Source organism: Geospiza fortis, unplaced genomic scaffold (genome assembly GCF_000277835.1).
Source record: "Geospiza fortis unplaced genomic scaffold, GeoFor_1.0 scaffold12, whole genome shotgun sequence".
Lineage (NCBI taxonomy): Eukaryota > Metazoa > Chordata > Aves > Passeriformes > Thraupidae > Geospiza > Geospiza fortis.
The window spans coordinates 2,808,778-2,821,191 of record NW_005054323.1 but is presented as its reverse complement, the minus strand read 5'-3'; the positions used below and the strand labels follow the sequence as shown (position 1 = coordinate 2,821,191).

Sequence of the window (12,414 nt, the reverse complement as noted above, 5' to 3'; positions counted from 1 at the left end):
ATTAGTGACAGATAACTTGTCTTTTCAGGAAAGAAAGCAATTCTCACGTAGAACTAATCTTCTCTGTGACATCTTCCATGTCCCATCTTTTCTTCTGGAAAGTACTAAATATATCAGAAACCTTAATCGCTATTTCTAGAAAAATGCATTGCTCTTCAAAGATTGCAATAGAGTTTATTGGACAGTAATTAGTGTGTAGTGGTTTGCTAAGGACAGTCCTTTGAATTATGTGTGGTGCAAGGCAGTTGATCAACAAATATCCTTAGAGAAAGAAGATATTGCTGAAGACTGTTCATGAGACCAGTGCTGAATATAAATTAAAGATCCCACTGTGGAAGCAAAATTGTTGTATAAATATAACATCTGGTGAAGCACTTAGCAAGTGTGTGGTAAAACGCTTGAAAATGACATCATTATGTGACGCAATCTCTGGCTGAAGTCTACTACAAAAATTTTTCATTTCCCTATAGTTGATTCTGTAGTGTCTTGTTTAGCCAGTCTTTTTTACTTATTTGGTTTGGATTTTAAACTTCCGTTTACTATTGACTGATTCTCCTTGAATTTCCTCTGGGCTCAGTTAATTCCATGTTGAGACTTACATGCTGAGTTTTGTTATAGTTTACAGCACAATTTAAATTTCCTTTGTCTGTGGGATACATGTTGATGTAAATTACATCTTCAATCTTACCGTTTAACTATATTTTTTTCCTTTGTCTTCCTGCTTCCTGTGGTGTGAGAAACAATGGGAAAGGGAACTTAGTGGCATGGTAAGTTGGTGAACTAGTCTTTCACCACTGAAGAATTAATTTTGGGATTCAGATGCCGTTAAATATGGACATCTCATTTCATAAACTATGTTAGAGAAAAATGGTTCTAAAATTTTGGATTCTGCATGTCAGCAGTTTGAAATATGGGAAAGATGGTCTGTCTAAAAAGACTTGGCTGTTGATAGCTGAGAGTTACTATTAGTCATAGCTTGTTCTTGTGGCAGGACTCAGTTAGAGACTTTTCATTAGTTACCATTAAAACTTTTCTCTGTCTCCTGGTTGTCTCTGTTTAGCAAGTAAACTATTGAAGAGAGATTGCCTTTGATATTTTTAAATCCAAAGTGGTTATGATTTGAGTTGTGAATATGAATAGCCGAAGGTGCTCTCTGATTCAGCTGCCTGATGCTCCATACTGTGTGTTTTAGACCTGCATATGTATGTGTGTATATGTACTTTCAGATAGATACGAAACACTTTTAAAAGGACTGCTAGTAGCTGATGTCCTGTGTACTCAAGTTACCACACGGTGGCATTTATGCTAATATCCCATTTTGTTGTCATTCATTATCGCTGTAAAATTGATTTGAAATTTATGCCTTTTTGGAAAAAGGTCTGCTAATGGAAGAACAGTTTCATCTTTTTTATTTTACCAAGCTTGTCATTTTCAATGTTGTAGTTATTTTATACTCTGGATTTTATGTACTTTTTACATTTTAAATGTACTTCTTTTTGTGAATATGAAGTCTTACTGTTTCCACTTTAGTTCCTTACTCTTCATTTTCTTCACTATAGTCAGAATTATTTCTTGACTTCCTTTCAATTTACTGTATTCAGGTAAGTGATAATTTCAGGGTTTTTAATAGAGTTTCTGATCCTAATTGATACACTTTTGGATAGACTTTATTAGATGAATTTTGGGCTAATGCGAATGGCGTTTAACGCCTGACTTGTATTTTGACTTTGAAATTTCTGATTTTTCTTTTCTAGTGCATTCCTTTTTGGCCTGAAAATGATGCCAACAAACTGCTTGTTAGAGTTGAAAATTCTGATCTCCCTCCAAAGAAGATAAATTTTGATCAGCAAGAAAACTGTCTTTTACTGCATTTGGACAATAAGGTAACATATTGCCTGCCATGTTTACATGTTAGGTAAAACAGCATAAATCACTTTTTAATTTTCATTCTCAAAACTTTGTTTTCCCATGCTATCAGCTATTGCAAAACCTTAGCTGAAGAAAATATTATGTTTATGCAAATGCATTCTCCTGCTCTCTTTTGTGTGTGTACAAACAGATGTACGTAGGTATTCTGTTTTAAGTGCTTCTCTGGGAAGCAGTTCTACAGGAGCTAAAATACAGATTGTTTTGCAAGTATTCTTTGTGAGAAGTATTAATATTAGTTCTAAAGAAACACTGAATAACTTTGTCTTCACTAAATTTACTAGTATGTTGCAGATAGTCTCATCTAGCAGTACTTTTTATGTAGGTGAGTGGGTTTTGTAGTATAATGTTCTTGAGGCCATGAATGTGTGTGCTTGTAGTAAGGAAGGTTACTCCACTACCAGTCTAACTTTTCATGCTAGAGAACTCCTGCATAGTTTTAGTTACAAATTGTGATATCTGCTACCTAGTATTTAGATCAAGGAAATATTTTGAAGGTACGATAAAACAGCTAGTTTTACTACATGATAGTTTTATCTTATGATGAGAGAAAAAGATCTTCAAAATATTTAACTTAATTGCTTTGCATTTACATTTGCTTTGGAACTCCATACCACTGTTATTTACTTTAAATTTTTTACAACTGATAGCTTGGAGGAATTGCAGTGGATGTTAATCTGACTGAACATTCTACAGTGATTACCTTTTCTAATTACCATGATGGTGCAGCTCCATTTCTGTTGATAAACCATACCAAAGAGGAAATTATTGAGTATGGACAAAGGTATGTATGAAGAGGTTTAGTGTGGATGTTTGCATGGAGACATATGGACTCTAGTTTTGTATATTGTAAGCATGCATTCTCTAAAGAAGCCTGTCAGAGCACCCAAAAATCTCTTGCTTGGTAAATTGAAGGCAATGAATTGTTAGCAATGTTAAATAGTGCTAAGTAGTTTTACAAGTGAGCTGTTTTGTGGTGTCTTTTTATATGAATTTTGTGGCCTTGTGACATCTACATTCCTGGTGAGGGCAAGGGATGTGCTTTTCTGGAACTGTGCAGGTGCTGACTGTGCAGAATAAGTAATGAAGAAAATTCAGCTGAAAGAATGGGTTCAAGTTAAGTGAGATAGGGAACGAGAGGTAGTTACATAAATTTTGCCAAGGTAGGACAAAACTAAGATAATTTTAATGAATATTAGTTTTTGCAATGAGTGAATATTTACTTCTGCACCTGCACACAGTAAGACTGTTCTCTACCTGTAATGTTTTTGTAATGCTTTGCCACTGTATGCAGATACTGTGCAATGCTGAGAAGCGTATACCTGCAGCATTCTTGAATTATTTATTTTTAAAAGCCAAACAGCCTATTGTTTTCTCCCTTCAGTCAGTCAGAGCAGTGTTGATTAAAGATTTTTACTTGGAAGGTGGAAGAGTTGTTAGTCAAATCCTGTTTGCCTGAAGAATGATTGTTTGGCTTGTTTTTTCTCTGTGAAGATTAGTAATTTTTATCTTTTTAGATGATTTGTGGGAATCCCTAGTGTCAGTTTAATTAGAACACAGTACAGTGTTTCAAATGGGAGGGCCTACATTTAGTCCAACTGCCTGGCCACTTCAGGTCTGATCAAAAGTTGAAGCATGGTATTAAGGGTGTTGTCCAAGTCAAGGGCTTGGGGCATCGTGTGCCTCTCAAGAAAGCCTGTTCCAGTGTTTTGAAAGAAAATATTTCTAATGTTCAGTCTAAACCTCCCCTGGCACAGCATAGATGCAAGGGAATTGTTCAAATCACTGGATCCTAGCAAGCAGAGATCAGCATCTCTCCACTTCCTCTCCTGGGGTAGCCTCCTTTCAGAGAGCTGTGGAAGACAATTCTGCAAGTTTTTAAGTATATGTGAGAGGGAATGGAGTTTAAAGCACATTTGTCTGAAAATGTTGATCACAAAGGGGGAAGAAAATGAGTATATAAAATCTACTGTATATACTTTATTTTTGAAGTATATGTATGTATATTAAAGTACAAATCCTCATTCTTATTGCTGTTCTGATAATGTTTTTGTGTGTGTTTTTTCATGCATAATGTTATTTTTGTTCTGTTCTCATTACTTGAAAATATTATTAGTGTTCTTGTTGAAATGCTAGAATGCGAAGGTCATTGACACAAAATATTAATTGACATTTGAATTTAAAATTACTTTGTCGTAGCTCCCTCAGTGAATTGGAAGACTGCCTTCAGCCAAATAAGGCTGTGTTGTATACCTGGGCAGACCCAACAGGATCTAGGAAATTAAAATGGAGGTGTGGAAATAGAACTGAGGAAATTGCTGCAAAAGAGGTATATTTTTTAATCAAAATATTCTTTTAATGATGTCTGATTTTATATGTCCATTCATCAGTGTATGCATGAAGCTTGTATTTAATGAGCATGATCAGCAGTCTCATACTTGAGTTCCAAATACAGAACAGTAACAACACTTTGTTTGCCATAGCTTGTTCAAGTAAGCAGTCTTCAGTTGAAAAGTGTCAGAGTGTGTGTGTGGTGAGAGGCTGTCATAAAACTTTGTAATTACTTTTTTTCCTGTACCTTGAAAAAAAGTCTTCCATTGTTGTGTTGCTAAGACTCTGGCTTTTTTTTTTAATGAAGTAGAATGATAATAGCGTAAAAACTTTTCCTCTCATTTGTAGGACAAGATGGAAGTACTCAGTGTGGATTGTAGAAAAGTGGTCTATTTAATGTCGTTTTATGAAGGTTTACAGCGTATTGTCCTGTTCACTGAAGATGAGAATGTATTTAAATTGACATATGAAAGTGTAAAAGCAGAACTAGCAGAACAAGAAATTATTCTGTCTTTGCAAGATGTTGGAATTTCATTGGTTAATAATTATACAAAACAAGAGGTGTCCTACATTGGAATTACAAGGTAACTTACTTTGTGTGCAACAGTATAAAATGTTTAAATTCAGATATTTTCACTCTATGAATTTCATTTTGGCTTGTGCTGAAAGAGCAAATAGAGGTCTGGGTTAATAATGTTCAAACCTAATCACTACATTTTCCTGCTGCTAAGAGAAATGCTAAGAGAAATGTGTTTTGTTCTAATACATACGCTAACTGTATTTAGATGTATGTGGTTTTGGAACATATATTTGTTCCAAATAGCGTCAGACTTGCCAATACACTGGACAGAAAATATTTCCTGTCCACATAGTTTGAGAAGTGGTAATAGAGTTTTAGGACAAAGGTCTCCAAATAGTTTGTGTCAGTGGGTTTTGTTATCTTCACTACAGAAGCAGCTGAATTCTGCATTGGAATTTTGATGGAAAAGCTTGTAGGTCCTTTTAGTTTTGGTTGATTAATTATGGTGGTCCATGGCTCTACTGTTTGGGTTTCCTACTATAATTACACATTTCAGATGGAAGCAGAAAAGAAATTATGTAATGCTTTGGAAATGTGTGCTATCATATATTTGAACAGGAGCTCTTTGGAATCATTAAGAGACACTTGAATATAATTGCCGTAACCCACACACTTCTTTTTATTCAGTTACGAGGTTGATAGAGTGAGACTTGTTTTTTCTTGATTAATTCTTTGCAATTTACTGAAAAACAAACAAGCATGAACTTCTAATACACACAGGCTTCACATAATCATATCCATCATTTACTAAGAAAATTCCAGTCCTTGCCCTCACCTGAGAAGCTGTGCTCTGATATTTAGGCAGTGGAAACACTCCATTAAGAGTGGCAGCTGATTGCTGGGATTCACAATAGTGTTGAGATTTCACGAAATTGATTTTTCTCTGAAAGCAGTCAGCCATAGTCATTAGTCTAGCAGTGCTTATAGTTAGTTTTGTTTTCTTGTCAAACCCTGATGAGATATCAGATTTCTTGAAAATGAATGGCATTTTAGGAGCAAGAAAAAACCCCCAAAACCCAAAACCAAAATTAAAAAAGGTGGAAAGAAAAAAACCAGAGGAAACTCTGAACAATCAAGATAGTACTTTTTTGTAGTTGTTGTTTTGAACATCAGCTCTCCTTTTTTTTCCTCTGCCATTGATGTGTCTCAACACAGACACAGATATAGCTAAAAGAGGGTAGGTGGCTATGTCTGGAAAGCTACATATTTGTAGGTTAGAGAGTAATATGTGGAAAGAAGTACCTTCTACCTGCCTGATAGTGTTGGTTTTTGCCCTATTTTATGCTTTAAGTTTGACTGTAAGGTGAAATCAGGTGCAGAGCTTTTCACAGAAGCAGTGGAAAAAAAGTCTAATGCTCTTTAAGGTTGTTTAATTATTTGCATTAATACAACTGAGAGACAGAAGAAAGAATAGCATTTTTAAAAAACCAAACAAGAAATAAACCCAAAACTCCCACCGTGAAATCAGTAGAAGAAACATGTAAAACAAAACCACCTCTTGATTTTAGATGGAAAGACTAAATAAAGAAGCTGTCAAAAATAAGACGCAGTGCAGGAGGCATTTTATTTTGACTTGAACTTTTCAATTTGTAGTAAATTTAAAATGCCGAAGTAAACGCAGAACTATAAGGAGAAAACTACATTGAGATTGTAGGACAATGGATGGCAGTACTACTTCTTTGATAGAGCTTCCTTAGTATCACTACATACCCATCTTCATCAAAGTGGGGAGTTAAACAGACTTGTTAACTTTTTTTTTCCCCATCATAGTGGAGAGACTGGCTTCTGTTTAGTTCCAAGAAGGCAGTGCATGATTTGTGTCACTTCTGATGCTGCAGTAGTGCTTTATGTTGTGCTTTCTCATTCCCTAGTTACAACATATTAAAAGTCACATTGAAGTAGGTGTGTTCTTGAAAACTTGTTTTCAAAAAGCTAATCTTTCTCTTTTGGTTCTTTGTTTTATTTTCAAAGTTCTGATGTGGTGTGGGAGACAAAACCCAAGAAGAAGTCAAGATGGAGACCAATGAGTGTTAAGCAAATTGATAAATTAGAACAAGAATTCAGAGATTACAGTGAGCTAAGCCCTTCAGAAAATAAGATTATTGAGTTGGAATCAAATGTTTTGGTAATACTGATAGTTCTCTAATTCTATTGCTTATATGTATGCAGAAGATAATAGAGCAATTTTGTGGTCTTTGATAAAACTTACAGTAAAATTTGAGATGATCGATTTACCTACTGCATTTGAAAACACGTCTTTAGCTCTGTATTAAAAAATTCAGGAAATATTCCACAAACTTGATATATTGCTACAGACTTTTTGTTGTTAGTGCCTGACTTTGAAATTGAGGTGTATCATTTTTGGAGGTTGTAGTACTAATTATGCATAAAACTACAGTGAGGAAGGTTTGTATTTGGTTCATGTGTTATACCAGTAAATATATTAGTTTGGGATTGATTTGTTTGTTTGTTTTAGCCTGAAATCCTGTATTTTTAAAATGGCTTGTTGTGGAATGATTTAGCTGTCATTCAACCACATAAAATTAAAAAAGACATTTCAGAAATTATTCTGGAATGTAGAAGCACATTATGCTCCAAATGCTCAGTCCTTGTGTATGGATAAATTCTAGACACTCATTAGAAATGTGCTGTAGGAAAATAAGCACTGTATAGATAAATGATTCAATGTTTATGCTAGTCATAGTCCAGTACACTGTTCAGCTTTTCTTCCAGATAGCTATGTGGTAAATGATAGTAACTCCCAAATAATGCACTATTTTGTAGTTTTATTTCTATTTTTAATTTATGGCAAAATTTGTTTGCTTTAAATAGAGGAAAATTATGACATCTAATTTAAAAGGTGCTGAACTTTTACTGCTGAGTTTTACAATATTTACAGTGTAAATTTTCAAGTATAATATATGAAGCAGGATTTTAAAACACTTGGCATACTAAATTTTCTTTAATAATAATACAATAGGTATGTTTAACTCCTAATGGAATGAACATGACAATTCAGCAGCCAAATGAGATTCCTATCAGAAGAAATTATCTGCCAGCTTTAAAAGTGGAATACAGTTCCTCTGCACATCAGAAGTCTTTCAGAATTCAAATTTACAGGATACAAGTGAGTCATGTCAAAAAGCAGTTGTTATTTATTCTGAAAGAACAATTTCATGGAAACTTGGGTTCATTTCTAGAATTGTTTGGATTTCTCATGTTTTCAATTTAATAGAAATCATTAGCTTTTACATCAGGGCTTCTCAGTCTTTGGAAATACTACTTAAGTGCTTCTTGGAAAAAAGGAAGACAAATATGACTGTTCAGAAAAAATATTTGACAGTCGTCTTATTTGCTTTTTCTTGGAGTGTTTCTGTATAACAAGTGAAAAGAGAAGTGAAATTTCTTGTCTTGTTATGCTCAATATTTTAAGAACAAATCCTTTGCAAAACTTTTGTGGACCATTTATTGCCACCAAATTGAAGAAGCTTTTCTAAGTTATTAGAATTCAATTATTAGATTTTGAAAATAGATATATTTTAAGTACAGTTAGTTGCTTTTTTCTCCTTTTGGATTGGTGGAAGGTCACAGGTAAAGATCATATCTCTAGAGTTTTTCCTGGTCTTAAAATATTTCATTATTGAAAAGCTAATGTGCTGCACCTTGTCCTGTCCTTACCCCTACTAGATACAAAACCAGATTCCTGGAGCCATATTTCCCTTTGTGTTCTATCCTATTAAACCTCCAAAGTCCATCACCTTGGATTCAGGTTTGTTCTAGTTTAACATAATCCTTCCTTTTAAAACAAAAGATAACTTGCTTGTACTGAAGTTAATAATTTTATCAGATCTAGCACTTTTATCAGGTGAAGTCTGCATGAGCTTTCTGACTACAGATAATACAAATTATAAGGGTAGAAGTAAGGAAGCAGTTACCTCTACAAAGAAGATATACAGAATGCTGTTTCAACAGTTAACAATTAACAGAAAAAAATAAAATGTCTTTTATTTGTCATTATCATACCCTTTAAGAGCATCTTTTTGGCACATTACTTAATTGATTGTGGAGAACATATGACATGAAAGTTACTTAATAAATATAAAAGGAGGTTTTCAGTTCAGACCACCAGTAAAATTTAATGCTGACTAATACGTGAGAAGACTTGTCTGTTCATAGGATAAGTTTTGGTAATTTTGATGGTAGTGAATATGTTGCACTGTTTCTGTGCTACTTATATTTGGAGTTTTGGGGCAGTGAGGATTCTCTTGCCGTCTTTAGTCGTCCACTATTTCCCTACTGCTCTAATATCATGCAGTGCATATCCTAGTAATCTATCCTAAGTAATCTTAGCTACCACGAAGAGAAATGTGCCTAAGCTCAGAGATGTTAAGAGAGGCTTATAAGCTCTCCAGGTGGCAAATTGTATTTTGTATGGTTTTTGGGTAGCTTTCTCCATTGCTTGGAGCACAGAGTGTAGTGCTCAATGTTGCTATACTATGTGATGAACTGGAGTCTTTCATTAATTTTTTCACACCAAAGTCACTTGGAAAACCTAAGTAATATCAAAAGGGATTCTGGATTGAGACAAAGAATACTGCTTGGAATTTTGTTCAGAAGCTAGTGGGATGTCAGTTGTTCGTTCTGAATATGATTGGTTTTAAGTTACACTGCATGAATCTGCAGAATTCATTTTTGTTTGTTTAGTTTACATTTTCGTATCAGCCATTCAAAAATCTTATTCCATGACTAAAGGAATTACATAAATATAATATCAATGTTAATTTGCTTTTAAATTAAAATGGTGCATTTTCAGTTAAATAGCATTTCGACGTTCCATTTCATCCTTGTCTTCCTATTACTTTTTGTTCCTGCTCTTTTCCCTTTATTACTTGTTTGCCAGTCATATCCATTATGTAATCCTGTTGTGCAGGATTGAGAAAACCCTGAATGTATATGACATTTTTATAAAAATACTTAGGAAGTTACGTATATCATATAACAATCTGTGCTGATCTCTTTTTATTTGACAACTTCATAGCACCAAAACCATTTACTGATGTCAGTATTGTCATGAGAACTGCAGGACACTCACAAATATCACATATTAAGTAAGTATTTTGACATGTTCCATCTCTATTGCTATTGCATATGTTCAATCAAGCTTTAAAATTAAAAATATTACAGAGGCTAACATAATGAAAAGTAATTTTAACACAAACTCAGTCTTGGAATCTCACAGCATTTTAACAGAGGTGAAAGCTCAGTGTCCTTTATTATCCACATAACTGAAGAATAAAGCAAGGATTTTTAGATGTCTTTTTAGTGCCTATTTTTAGTCATCTTTACTTAGAAAAAAAATCTGTGTATAGTGGTGCTATATACAGTATTAAATGCTGCTATGTGTTTAAAATTGTTTTGGTTATTTGGAAATGTGTTTGTCTTACACCTAAATGGGAAGCCTTCTTTTCACCAGCAATGATGAATCCCTCAAAAAAAACACAAAACAAATAAAAAAATCAACAACACAAAAAACAACCCCCCAAAACACCAAAACCAGTACCTGAAGTTGTGTAAGTTGTCTAAATAACCTGTACTAAGCTTTAAGTGTTACCTGTTTTTGTAGAACACCTTAATAATTAATTTTTGTTTCATGCGTAGGTATTTTAAGGTTCTGATTCAAGAGATGGATCTCAGATTAGATCTTGGCTTCCTGTATGCAGTTGGTGAATTCTTTACACAAACTGATGTGCCAAGTGACCAAGAGGTAGAAACCTTTTGTTGTTTGAAGATAAATAGATTTAAATTTGTAACTATTCAACTTGTATTTAAAAAAAATCAAAAATTATTTTCTCTGTCCATATCAGTGGTTGATTTCTGTGTATCTGGGAATAATATGAACCTATGAGGTTTTCATTTACTGTTACCTGAGTCAGATGGTAGACTCCTTGCTTTATGCTCCTGCATCCTGTAGGCAATGGAAAGAAGGCTTTAAATGTTGTAGTACGGGGACAGTGAGAAGAGTTTGTACATGAGAGAGTATAAGTAGTATTAATCAATGTATTGAATCAGTGACAAATGACTAGTAGTTGTATATACTAAAAATTTTGAAGAAATATCTTTTTCAAATGCACTTACAGCTACAACTTTTCGAAAAGGATGTTGAATCTCTTCAAGAAGAACTAATGAGTGTGTCATCAATGGATACGTCACAAATCAGCTTGTATGAATACTTCCATATCTCTCCAATTAAGGTATTCCTTTTTCACATTATAGACTGAGTTCGCTCTCTGAAAACTTTTTGTCTCATGCAGGATAGTAGGAAGTGGAAATAAAGACTGAAACAACTGATTAAAAAAAAAAGGGCCAAGAAAGTATCTTCATTGTAGCCACTATCTTACTGTTGCATTCTTATGGCTTACTTTATGAGTAATTTTTTTTCATTTTATTATTTATGAGTTCCTTGCAAAATGCTCATTTGTGTACACACAGGATATTATGCATTGGAAAATTATATAATTTCTAAAAAACATGCATAGCCAGGGTAGGAGATTAGTGTGCAGCTGACATCATTACAACTGTGATAGGACTTTATAGGCTCTATAACGGTTGGTAAAAGAGTCTCCCATGTATCCATGGGAAGTGGATTGAAGAATGATTTGAGTTGCACCTCTACGCAGTATCTTGTGAGATATTAGAAATTATAATTGACAAGAAAAAATGCAAGGAGGAAATAGGATGGCATAAATGGGCTTGAGTTTTTACTAAAAGCTTAGTCTTTAGTGGTTATGGATTGAGTGGCAATGATTTTGCAAGGTAATCTGTGTATCACTGAAATGAGCTACAGTTAAACTCTGTTATAGCATAATGAATGTTGTGTGATATTGTCTTCAGAGAGTCAGAAACAGGCTTCCTTTAATCTGATTTTGAAAATGACTGGATAGATTTCTACCATTTTGTGCCATGAAAGCCATTTGAGCAGTTTTCCTAAATGTTATTATTTTCTGATTTCTTTGAAACAAATGCTTTGGTTATTTCAGGTGTGCACAGGTAGGATTTTTCCTGTATGCATATTCCAGTAATTATTTGGCACCTGCAAAACTTGTGTTAGTAATTATTTGTTTTCAAGGTTTTATGTTACATTCTTCCTTGGACATGATGCTGTGTTGTCATTTTCTCTCTGCTTTGATTTTGGGTATAACTTAGACAAACTAAATGTTTTAAAAATGAGTTAATAATCTAAATTATAGCTGAAAGAATCTGGAGATCATGTCTGAAAACTGAAGTAAGCAGTTTGAAGTTCTTGTTTTCTTAAAGGTAGTTTAAATTCTTCACTTTGGCTTTAAATGTCAATGGGCTTTTTTGGGCCTACATTATGTATTTGTGTACTGTGTTACAAAGTCATACTGGTTTCAGCCAGACTAGAAATATCCTAACTCAATTTTTGAATCATATAAAAGATTGTAAAGATAGAAATATCATACATCTAACAGCTAACCATGTTATTTCCCAATCTCATTTTTATCCTTCAGTTACACTTGAGCTTTTCACTCAGTGCGGGTGGAGAAGATAGTAACAAA

The 12,414-nt window shown here is 33.9% G+C and overlaps 1 protein-coding gene across 1 annotated transcript in view; it reads left to right on the top strand.

Moving 5' to 3' along the window:
- VPS13A (vacuolar protein sorting 13 homolog A) overlaps positions 1–12,414 on the top strand; it is a 99,690-nt gene that overhangs the window by 66,541 nt on the left and 20,735 nt on the right. The window contains exons 51-62 of the mRNA XM_031056872.1: positions 729–767; positions 1,755–1,883; positions 2,577–2,710; positions 4,126–4,255; positions 4,606–4,841; positions 6,809–6,962; positions 7,818–7,964; positions 8,525–8,606; positions 9,876–9,945; positions 10,496–10,601; positions 10,975–11,088; positions 12,367–12,414. The exon at positions 12,367–12,414 is cut by the window's right edge and continues 59 nt beyond it. Coding sequence (XP_030912732.1) covers positions 729–767; positions 1,755–1,883; positions 2,577–2,710; positions 4,126–4,255; positions 4,606–4,841; positions 6,809–6,962; positions 7,818–7,964; positions 8,525–8,606; positions 9,876–9,945; positions 10,496–10,601; positions 10,975–11,088; positions 12,367–12,414 — 1,389 coding nt within the window. The remainder of the gene's footprint in view (positions 1–728; positions 768–1,754; positions 1,884–2,576; positions 2,711–4,125; positions 4,256–4,605; positions 4,842–6,808; positions 6,963–7,817; positions 7,965–8,524; positions 8,607–9,875; positions 9,946–10,495; positions 10,602–10,974; positions 11,089–12,366) is intronic.